Raw genomic sequence first — 12,540 nt, forward strand, 5'->3', positions numbered from 1 at the left:
AACTAGGCCTACTGGTGTTTTTTTATATATTGAAAGTAGTGTTTCATGTTGTCACTTCACATTTAATAGCCTCTTAGAATGAAATTGCTATGCAAATTCACAGTGCCTCCTTTGAGCTGCATTAGACAGTGTGTAATGTACATCTAAATGCAGGGTCAGAAAAGCCTAAAGCCTCTTACGTTGTTGATTTATATTTCAAACAACAATTCGACATTTGCTCGCAATGTTTTTCTTACAAAAAACCTCATCATTCTGCAGGACAATTGTCTATTACAGTATACAACACAGATAGAAGGGTGTCAATAAATCTGTGGTGATATACAAGACACTTTAAGAAAAGTTTATTTCCATCACACTGTAAAGTGTTTTTAGATATTACATATAGATTACATATACCAAAGATTTTACATATAAACTGGGTCAGCATAATTACAGTTAGTACCATGGGAAGTAGGGGTGATGAGCGTGACCCCTGGCGTGGAGCCCATGAAGAAATATGGTTGGGGATAAAAGTTCACACAAACAAAACCAAAAAACTGTGGTGTTTTGCCTATAGGCATACACATATTACGTGTGTTTGTTTTTATTTATGCTGTATTATAAAATACCCATATTATAACAAATAAATAAAATATATTTGGAAATTGCCCTTTAAAACGAAGGCTCAGTTTGTGGTTCACAATTATTTGATTAAAAACAACAAAAACAATAAAACAAAGACAAAGTCACTTATATTAAACACTTTTTTATTTATGTTTTTGTTAACAGAAGTTATCTTGCGCCTTTAATTGCCTCCGCTATCGACCTGTCAATCATCTGTCTCATTCTCGCGGGTCGCGGCTATGATTACAGCTTCAGTAAAAATGTATTTCACCATCATCGGTACCCACCCTCAGCCGATTGGCATTACAGTATTTGCAATCACCATCCCGTGGCAACACGGAGCCCCTAAAATAAAAGTTCTGACTGCTGACTGAACATTGGTCAGTGAGCCTCTCCCACTAGTCTGGTGGCAGACTAATAATTAATATTTCTGATGTAAAGATTTCTGTGAAACGTGCAAAGTTGCACAGAAGAAAGCCCGGACCTGCCCTGTACAGTTTAAGAATCTGTAGCCTATTATTTTGTTGAACCGACCTGAGCGACAACTGATGACGTCACATGCTCAGACTTGCTTGACCAATCGGCGGAAGGGGGCGTGTCAGGCCGCCCACATGTGGAAAACGAATTTTGAAGTCATTTATTCGTTTTTTGAAAAAAACGAAAAAACGAATAAAGGGGTGACTTCCGTTTTTGGTTTATAAACGAAAAACGAATTGACTGAAGTTCAAAGACTCTCTTCATTCTTTGTTCAAAAAGGAATAACGATAAAATGATCGCCAAAAACGAAAAACGGTCCGTTTTTAATTGGTTTTTCGTTTTTTGATTCTGACACCAAAAACGGTTATTTGGTTTTTCGTTTTGAAACAAAAAACAGAAAAACGGTATTTTCGTTTTATAATTACAAACGAATTACAGATTATCCAGAGATCCCCTGACCCGCGTGTGCCTGCGTTAACGCGTGTGTGCACCACAGAGAGAGAGAGAGAGAGAGAGAGAGAGAGAGAGAGAGAACGCGTGAGCGAGCCAGCGAGGAGAGGGAGAGAGAGAAAGGGAGAAGGGAAAAGCGAGCGGTCGAGAGAAAAAGGGGCAAAGAGACACCGAGTGCATGAGAGCAAGACAAAGCAATGAAATTCATCGGAGCCGTTTACCTCCTGTTCCTCCTTCCTGCGTTAAGCTTCAACAGCAGGTAAGAGCAGATTTACATCCGGCGTTATCCTTCACACACATCGGTCTGTCTGCCGCGGACACAATAGCTGATTATGTTCATCTTTGACAAGCACAGTGATGTGTGCTACTGTTAAAGCCTCTGTCTGTGCTTAAAAACCTGCGAAGAGAGAAGCACAGTGATTGAGACAGCACAGAGAGCGAGGTGAAAGATGCTTAACAGCTCAACTTTTTCCTGCCTCCGCTCTGGGCTTGGCTTGTGCTGCAGACAAAACAGAGACGTTGGCTTTCTGGCACACGGACTGAGGGAAATGTGGCAGGGGTTTGTGGCTAATGGGAAGGAGCAAGTTTTGTGGCAGTCAGAGCTTTGGGATGTCTGTGCAATTGCAGAACGTGTGTGTGTGTGTGTGTGTGTGTGTGTATTATGCAGTGAGGGGAAGAATCTGAGATGAGGAATAAAGAAAGAAGAAAGGCAAAGCCAGGAGGAGTCTTGCAGAGTCAGGGAGTTTTCAAGGATTGATCATTAATTTAACTACTGATAAAGCTGTGCCTCTTCCTCTCTGAACCCAGAGCACGGGAAAGGTCAGTGAGCATCCAGCCAAGATTTGAACATTGACTTTCTCATCTGTGGGGTGATCTTTATGCTCTTTTTCGGTGAATTAAACCGCGTATTAAAATCTTATTTGTTCTGCAAATACTTGAGCCCTTTAGACTTGTCCAGGGAGTGGCCCTCGAGTACACATGCTTGCAATACAAACATTGATACAGTTATTGTTTTTGTACACACACTCTTTAGCACTAGTATGTAACAGTTATTTCAAAATCATCATTGTACAAAAAACATTTAATTAAACAAAAACTGGCAGATGTGCTTGCCAGATATCCAGCATTCTGTTGGAATGGTATGGCCTTTTGGTGCCTGGATATTTTACAGTTCATAACCATATATTTTGATACTGATATAATGTTAATATACAAAGCTACTTGAACAACTAACATCTGCTTTGTACTGGATAGATAGATAGATAGATAGATAGATAGATAGATAGATAGATAGATAGAATTATAACCATCTATTACAAGACATAGCCTAGTATTACAGCCAGAACACAAGTATTTTCATTACGTTTATAATTGTAACAAAACGTTATAAATAATTACAGTATATCTTTTTTCATTTTAATGTTTCGCATTGTCATATTTTCTGATTTTAATATTATAATATAATTTCTCATCATATGTTGTAAGGCAACTTACATTTACTGTGTTTTTATTGTAACATTTTTACATAGTTTTTTTTTTTCCCCCTGTTAAAATTAGTTGCATTTCTTGTGTTTGTTTTAAATGAGATCCAAAGCATGTACTTCTCTGATCAAAGTTTATTATTCAGACTTAAACATTATACACTTAAATCAAAGGCACAGCCTGAATAAAGTATGTTAATGTGGTCGTTTTATAACGTGAAGAGAAATTAATCTCACTTGCTTTTTCTTAATGCAAGACATTTATCAAGGCCAGTGTCTGTGAGTCACATCTCCAGATTCTCATTAGGACAATGTCAAACACACATTTGAATACCTTTTCAAATCCGGACATGAATCTTTCTATACAAACCCAGATGCGACTGCATTGAAAGTCACACTGGATGATGATGATGTCTGTGATGTTTACTGTACAGAGAAATCTTTTTCTAAACATTTTTAATACATATTCCTTTTACATTTCCAGACTCCATTACTTGCGGTTACATTACATTTATTCATATAGAAGACACTTTTATCTGAAGCCATGGGACCAGACATTTGGCACAAGGTCACACACTCTCAACCATTGAGATACAGTGCAGTGGAGCAGAAAACAGCAACCTAATGACTCAAGTGGTGTAAAAAAATAACACTTGCCCTAATTTCCCTTGATTTCCCTCAGACTGAGCATCATTAAGACTCCTGTGTGTTTCAGTCATCAGTTGTCTTTGGTGATCCTTGACTGCAATTCTTTTGGGGATTTTTGTGTTTATATAACATCATATTCAGTTGTGTTGCTATACTAGCTAATCTAGCACACGATTTATAGTTTGTGGGTACAAGATATGTCACTTTTGGCCAGTTTTACCTTTTCAAAGATCATGGACTCGGAGAGAAATAGCCCATAAAATCGCATATCAAGAATTAAAAGAGTTTTGTAGTGCATAAAACATGTAGAAGAGACGGTTGCATAGAACTCACAGTATCTATCATTCATTCCCACTTATAATAAGTATAGAAATTTTAGTTTTTAAATTTTAAGAGTGTAGAGCTACATTTTTTGATGTTTCCTTAAATTTTTAAACGACCTCCTTCAGATACTTTGGTGTAAAACGTGGTCATAAAATATGTTTGCGTGGCTCTCATTTAGATATCCAGAATCCCTGCTCAGCAGTAAACCGCTCTCACGCCAACAGCAAAAACGCTTTCTCACAATTTACACCAACATTTCATCAATTCTGCTTACTGGTCTGCAAAGCTCAACAGACAAGTGTATTGAACTACACATGTATAAATCAGCAAAGCTGTACTATTCAGCATTTTATACAGAGAGATGATTACATTATGCTGCATAAGCATTTGATGTTTGGGGAAACCTACTCCAAACAGAACTGTACTGAGCGATTTCATCAGAGCCTCTTAAGTAGCGCAAAAATGGCTATAGATGAAATGAGGTGTTGCTTATTTGAAGTAATTGAATTCTTCCACCGCTACATGTGCATGGCATGCCTGTGAGCTTGGATGATGAATAGGTCAGGCTATGGCTGATGAATGAATTGGGAACTTCATTTGAAAGGGTAACCATGACCTTGCCACACACTCATAAAACATAGTAAATCTCGAACAGTAAAAGAAAATGACTATTCCTGCATGTATAAATTTTCACCCGTGTAGGTTTGCATAAGAATTGCTGTGTGTGCGTGTTACGCTCCATACATCATTGCTTTGGTAATACATCACTGTATGTTTCAGAATTGTTTATGCATTCATACAAGGCCACACACTTCTCACAGAATTCTTGTACCTTGTGAATATTGCGTCAGGTCTGAGTCATTTATTTCTTTTTAAAAAAGGTTTTACATAGATACACACTATGCACACGCACACTACCATTCAACTTATATTCAGCACAGTTATAGATCGTGATTTCCACAAAAATATTAAGCAGCACAACTGTTTTCAACACTGATAATATTAAGAAATGTTTCTTGTGCAGCAAATCATCATATTAGAACGATTTCTGCAGGATTATGTGACACTGAAGACTGGAGTTATGATGCTAAAAAGTCAACTTTGCATCACAAGAAATAAATCAAAATATATTGAAATATGAAAATATATTGAAATATGAAAATATATTTTGGTTGCACTTTGATTTAAGGTGACGTTGTTACATTGTACTTGCTCAATAAGTACTAAGTAATATTAATTATCTGGGTTAGGGTTTGGTTTAGGGTTATTTACTTGTAATTATGCATAATTTACCGTTAATACCATAGTAAGTATGTAGTAACGTGTAACCACGTCACCTTAAAATACAGTGTTACCTTTTTTATATTGTAATAATATTTCACAATATTACTGCTTTTAGTGTATTTTTAATCAAATAAATGCTGCCTTTGTGAGCATAAGAAACTTCTTTTGAAAAACATTTAAAAACCTCACAGACCTTAAACTTTTGTCCGGTTTATGTTCACCTAAAAAAACGGAAAATTAAATTGTCATTTATTCATCCATTTTCAATCCTGTATGCATTTGTTGTATAGAAGACAAAATGTTTTCTGAAGTCAGTGGGGTTCAAAACAGCACTGGACCTCAATTACTTTATTTATGAAAACTATAAATCATTGAGACATTTTAAAATGTCTTCTTTTGTGTTACACAAAATGAAAGGAATGAGGAAAAGTAGCCTAAGTGATGACATAATTTACATTTTTAAATGACCCACCCCTTTAACACTTTCTTTAATGCCTTTGTTTGAATGATCAATTCCAGAATATGACCGTAAAAAGTTTCCCCATCTGCTCGGATAAGTTGTTAAACGTCTCTTTATCACATCCTCTATATTGTGGCTCTGGGTTTTGGTTTCCCGGCTCAAGTGGCTTAGTTCACTGTTACAACTGTCAGTGCTTTTCAGTTCCGCTCGCATGCCTGCAGCGTCTCCCTCAGGATCGCAGTCTCTCTCTCTGATGACTCCAACTTTGATGTAGGGAACCGTGGCAGCCTCTTCTGCCAAAACTTTGCCTCCAGTGAAGTGACTGAAATGTCAAAAAGAGCGCTTGCCAAGGTATAAATGTAAGACGAAAGGTTGGGAACTCCCATTTTAAACCTAGATCAAGATTGGCGGATGGGTCATGTGATTGCTCATGTGCGCTTTTCTCTCCCCTGCAGAAGCCTGCATCTTTTGTTTTTTATCAGGCAAAGCCTCAGAGGCAGCGGTGTCATGTCGGAAAATGACTGGGAAGACAAACTCATTGTGCGTGTGGATCGATGTCATGGTGGCTGGTGGGAGGGGGTCATATGTCTCGTAGCCGTGCTCGATCATTACCCATAAATCATGGTTTTAATGGCTTGAACATTCCCGCTGATATCCTTGCGCTCTCGCTACTGGGATGCGATAAAATATTCCATTCTTGCTTTGTGTGAATAATGACCTTGAATGATGCTTTATGGTTGCCATGGCAACCACGATTGTTCCCTTGATAGGAGTCGCTCTCGTCTGGGAGTGTACTAGCAGGATTTGCAGTGAACACGCTGATGAGTGACGGTCATGAAAGCGTGCTTTTCTCGCTTTTGTGCGAATTGTTTAGGCATGTCGCTTTGTGCGTCATTCCTTTGGTAAACTAAGACAATGTAGTTTCTAATTCAGGTTAACCCAGTTGCATGCGATTGAAACTTTTTTAGTGGTTTGAGAATTTTTTTTCTTTTGCTCCCATTTTTTTTTTTCTCCCTTATCTTCCTCGGCAGCATCATGGGGGGTTTAAACCTCTGAAATCTGAAAATGTTCTCAAAATATCCATCCTGACGCAATCGCTTTAATCTGACAAGCCTCTCCCTGTATGCCACTGATAGATTCTAAAGAATAAGAAACTGCCATGGCTATATCTTGCGTTCAGAGTGGAGAAGAGCATGTGCCAGGCTGGAGAATGGAACAGATTTGTTGGCAGATCCAGAGGTGCCCATGCGTGACCGCGCCCAGAGTGCTTGGCATCGTGAGTAGTAAATGGAAGAGGTCCAACATTATTCTGTGCTCACCTGCGTGATGCATGGCAGCCACCTTACAGACCTCTTTCTCTCCTCGAGTCACATCTGTTATGTGCACTGGGAGATCTCTATTAGAAATTCTGATTACATTTTAGCATTATGATTTAAGATTTCTTTAATTCATGTTTTACCCAGCTGAAGGAGCATGATTTATGTATATTAAAGGAATATTTTGTGTTCAGTGCAAGTTAAGCTCAGTCCACAATTTTGCAATATGAATTTGGACTTGTCCCTTCTTCATTATTTACTTATTTATTTAAAAATCTGGGTTACAGTGAGACACTTATAATGGAAGCGAATGGGGCCAATTTGTAAACATTAAAATGTTCACTGTTTTAATTGTATAACCACAAGACTTGCACAATATTGTCCAGATTCACAGACGAGGCTTAAGCCAGTCTAGACTAAAATACATATTTAAATTGGTCTAACTGATAGCAACTTGCACTAACATAACTTAAAATATGTCAGTGCCATTGTTTTGTCTCAAGATGCAACCAGTAATATTTTATTTTCCTAAGGCACATTTATAAAAGCTACTTAAATGCCCTAATTGAACGAAGGCCTAATCCTGTCTTAATCTAAGCCCTGTTTGTGAAACCGGGCCTATGTGTGTTAACTTCATTTTAGTGTGAAATATGCTTGCTAAATAACCTTCTGTTTAAAGTTATATCCAATTTCAAACTTCGTCATCATGACAACGTAATGCTTTAAGCACTAAAGCAACTGTAAAAACATAATAGAAGAATTAAAGGAATCGTTCACCCCAAAATAAAAATTTGCTGTTAATTTATTTACAATCAGGCCGTCCAAGATGTATGTGGCTTTTTTTCTTCAGCTGAACAGTAAAGAAGATTTTTAGCTGAAACCGTGGTCCTTGGTGATTCGTAAAATGCAAGTCAATGTTTGTCATCACTTTTGGAGTCAAAAAACATATACAGCCAAAACAAAATTAATACCCGTGGCTTCTGACGACTCGTTGAGGTCTTATGAGGCAAAATGATCAGTCTGTTCAAGAAACTGGGGCCAGATTCATGAATATCTTCTTAAGAAAGAAGTTAAGAAAATTTCTTAAGATAAATTCTAAGAAGTTTGTAAGAATGTTCCTAAATGCAATTTGGAAAATATTCTTAAGTTGTTTTCAAATGTTTTCTGAAGAACATATTTTCTTTAAGAGGCTTTGGTGTTATTTAATTGAAAGGCGGGTATTGCTGAAGACTCGCCGAGTGAAAAACACCTTAAATCTCGTATTTTTGCACAGACTGCAGATTACCGTAGATATCGTAATATTTTCGTTCGACTGGCTTGACTGAATGTGCTCCGCAATCGCTTCTCTTCATAAGACCCCAATATATCGTCAGAAGCCACGGGCATTCATTTTGTTTTGACTGTACATACAAAGTTCTGTAATGAAACTCAATGGTGCAGGCAATCACATCGTTATCTATAGGGCACGTCTGATTGGTTCCTGCTGTATCAGTAGCCAATGAGCTCGCAGCTCATTGCATTTAGCATTTGCCTTAGGAGTGCAGCACGCTTTCAGAAACCCTTCAACTTCCCCAGCTCCACCTGTATAGATCTGCTACGGGTAATTCATGTACGCTATATTGTACAGCAGCAGCATCAGCGTGGCGTGTGTATATTAGCTGTAGCGAGCAGTACTTGCTCAGCATTGTAGCAGATCTTATCCGCTTACCATGTCAAACATGTCCATTACCATGTCAATTACCATGTCCATATCCATTACCATGTCAAATCCATTATCCATATATCCATTACCATGTTAAAATGGTCTCCATTATCCATTACCATGTCAAACACTCAGAGAGTTGTCATGACAGGAATGTTTGTTTGTTTTTACTCCCAAAGTGACGGTAAACATTGATTTGTATTATACGAATCACCAAGGACCACGGTTTCAGCTAAAAATCTTCTTTACTGTTCTTCTGAAGAAAAAGTCACCTACATTTTGGATGGGTGAATAAGCAAATTTTCATTTTTGGTTGAATTATCCCTTTGATGTCAGTGCTTTTATAAAATAATAAGCTTCACATTTATGCTTTAAAATCCTCCAGAAACAACCATAACCTTGTTTTTAACCATTATGCCAAATCCTGTTGACTTGACTTGAATCTGTAATATTGCTTTAATGTGTGAAGTAAAAAATGTCATTACTATTTAGCTTGACCTACATAGTACTGTATGCATTAATAAGGAATATAACGTTTTTTTTTAGCACTTACTGTTTTCTGCGGTAGGATCAACCATATTCTTTATGCAAGTGTGATGTTTGAAGTGGGACGGTGGCTTTGATGAGATAAGCCAATCAGAAAGAGAGGTTCTCCTGAGATGTTCTGAATGCACAGACAATGTCATAAGTGTGAGGATATGCATGCAGATGGGGGTAGATTGGAGGTTAGTGGAGAGAGGTGTTGTCCTGAGCTCTTGTCTTGACAGAGAGTGAAAATTGAAATTCGAGAGGCATACCGTAATCAGAATGCCATGGCAACCGAGCAGGATGTCAAACAGTCACAAAGTAAATTAGCAATAAACAGAACCTTGCTCTGCCACGACAAATATAAAACTAATTAAAGCACCTGGATTTCATTAAAAAAGTAGGCTATGTAAAACATCCAAACATATTATAGTGTTGGTTGAATGTTGATTGTCCAAAGCATAATGCAAACGTGTTCCATGAGCATTTAACCCAGACATAATGTAAACATCACTACGGTGGAACAAATTTACATTGGAACAAAGATTAAAAAAGACATATAAACCTTGTTTTATACAGTGAACAGTCACACATAATGTTATTGTAGGATGTTAAATTCATGTTCTGTTCTAACTGGCTTCTGTTTCATAGCATTTGTGCCAACTTGCCATCGAGGAAAAAATACCAGACAGACAGTATGTGTGTTTAAACAAAAGTTTATTCTCTTTTAACATATAAATAGTTAGAGATGGGGTTTTATTTTGGCATTTGCTAATTTCCAAGTCAAATCGGAATGTCGACAGTTTATTTATTTAATATTATGATTAGAAATGAAATGCAAAGAATTTACAATATCTTTATTAGCATATTTAATGGAGTTGTGGTTTACATCGTTTCTTTCTGATGAACTCAAATGCTCCAGTGAGCTAGTGACATTTTTATATTTGATAACATCAGCTTTATATCTTGCACTTTAAAGGTTTGTTGGATTTGAAGTAAGTAAGATTTTGCTGTGAGTGCAAAGGTTCCCCGGGTTCAAATTTTGTGTGATATATAAGATTTTTATCAGTAACATTACAGCACTGTATGTTGGCTGATGTGTATCCACATGGGGAGTGGGGCTGGTCTGAGAGAACATATAGCAGCCTCAGCGAACACACGGCAACACATAAAAACTCACTGGAGGAGGCTATTGCTATTGTTTTTCTGTGGTCAAAGGAAAGGCTTTCATAAAGTAGTGCGAACAAAATCAAATACAAACTTTGCCTTCTCATTTTTGAAGTCCAACATTGGTTAATAGGCTATGCAAACAGACATGCAGATGAGGTCAGATTGCTCAGCAAACATAAACAGAAGCTCAACCGAACCTGCTTGACACACGAGAATGAACCTCATTGGTTCTTGCAAAAGCTCAAACGTGCTGAGTAACATGAGAATGAACCTCATTGGTTCTTACAGAAGCTCAAACGTGCTGAGTAACATGAGAATGAACCTCATTGGTTCTTGCAGAAGCTCAAACGTGCTGAGTAACATGAGAATGAACCTCATTGGTTCTTGCAAAAGCTCAAACATGCTGAGTAACATGAGAATGAACCTCATTGGTTCTTACAGAAGCTCAAACGTGCTGAGTAACATGAGAATGAACCTCATTGGTTCTTGCAAAAGCTCAAACGTGCTGAGTAACATGATAATGAACCTCATTGGTTCTTGTAGAAGCTCAAACGTGCTGCGTAACACAAGAATGCACCTCATTGGTTCTCGCTAGGCTTGCTACAATAGTCGTGGCACTGCCCCCCACCGTCACTTTTTTTATTTATTTTTTAACATAATAAAAATAATTTTGTTTAGTTAGAGTACAGACAGTTCATTTTAAAAACTGAATGCGTCTGCTCAATTCAGCGTGAGCTAATCGAGAGTCGCAACACAGATCAGCAGCAGGAGTCAGATTTCATTAATCACATGGCGAGAGTGAGGTGAGCTGACTGACAAGACAATGGCAGAAGATTTGGTTTTAAAGCGAAATTTAAAATTTTATACGGTTTTGTTGTTGTGTTTTTCATTAAGGATAATAATGAACCCAGCATTCAAGCAATTGCTGCCCCCGAATTGCTGCTAATTTGATTTGAAAGCGAGGTGGAAAACTGGGAAACCGGCATTACCGGTGTTGTCACACGTCGATTAACCAGTGGGAAAATTTCCTCGCCTTCGCATCCCTAGTTCTCGCACGATAAGCGAAAATGCTTGAGTTTCCGTTTAGCACAACTGATGTGTGACTTGATGAATGTGTATATGTGAATAAAACCCTAAATTCAATCTGTTCATATCTGATTTGGACTAAACCAATTCATATGGATTACTTTTACGATCCTTTTATGAACTTTTTGAAGCATCAAAGTGGTAGTTGCGTAGCTGTCAATGGAGGGACAGAAAGCTCTCAGATTTAATCAAAAAGATCTTTTGTTAATGACAGAATTTTCATTTTGGGGTGAACTAGCCATTTAATGTATAGTGGAGGGTGTGCATCATAACCTTTTGTATTTCTTGGTCAACTTCATATGATAATTCTTTGTGTGCCACTATGAAAGGACATGAATGAATATGCAAAACCTCTTAGCGGAATTATAGCAAAAATCATAAAGCCGTGTCTTATAAACACTCTAATAGGATTGTAAGGGACATATAAATAAGCAAGCAGCGGGAACTGTTTCCGAGGAGGAGGGAGAGCATGGCCACAGGAGATTTGCCAAACAAAGAGAGTGGATGAATATGCCTTTCCCAGTGGTAGAAGTTTGAAACCCTACATCAGCTGGGCTTCATATGATAGAGTGGGTGAGAGAGGCTGACGGTTGAGCTGTTTAAATAGAGGGACAGGGAGCGCCACACTGTGCTTTTGCTTCAAATTAATGCCTACAGGAAGTGAGTGGTGTGAAGTATTGCATTGGGTGTTCTGCGTTTGTTACGCAGACATTCAAGCATGTCTGGTTCTTGTCGCCATAGGAGTAAATTGAACTGTCAAAAACATACAGTTTAAGACAGCTCACAAACCTCATGAACCCTCCAGCCTGCCCTGAAAAGAACCCAGAACCTGTTATTCAGAAGTGGTTCCATTTTGTAAAAGATACCGGCGTTCGTTTACTTGCAGGGTTCTGCCGATATGGAGGGAATACTCAATCACAATTGAATCTACAGCGCGAATAAGACCAGTGTAGTCCAATTACAGAATGAATGACTCTTATGAAACAGCATAACCAATTTTAGTCCGATTCCCAA

The 12,540-nt window shown here is 37.9% G+C and overlaps 1 protein-coding gene across 1 annotated transcript in view; it reads left to right on the top strand.

Moving 5' to 3' along the window:
- The first annotated feature begins 1,556 nt into the window (after window positions 1–1,556).
- The window catches only part of luzp2 (leucine zipper protein 2), a 114,661-nt gene continuing 103,677 nt past the window's right edge, over window positions 1,557–12,540 (top strand). Inside the window, exon 1 of the mRNA XM_082182603.1 lies at window positions 1,557–1,789. Within this exon, the coding sequence (XP_082038729.1) occupies window positions 1,728–1,789 (62 nt within the window). The 5' untranslated portion in view covers window positions 1,557–1,727. The remainder of the gene's footprint in view (window positions 1,790–12,540) is intronic.

The sequence above is a fragment of the Leuciscus leuciscus genome (genome assembly GCF_965113295.1).
Source record: "Leuciscus leuciscus genome assembly, chromosome: 10".
Lineage (NCBI taxonomy): Eukaryota > Metazoa > Chordata > Actinopteri > Cypriniformes > Leuciscidae > Leuciscus > Leuciscus leuciscus.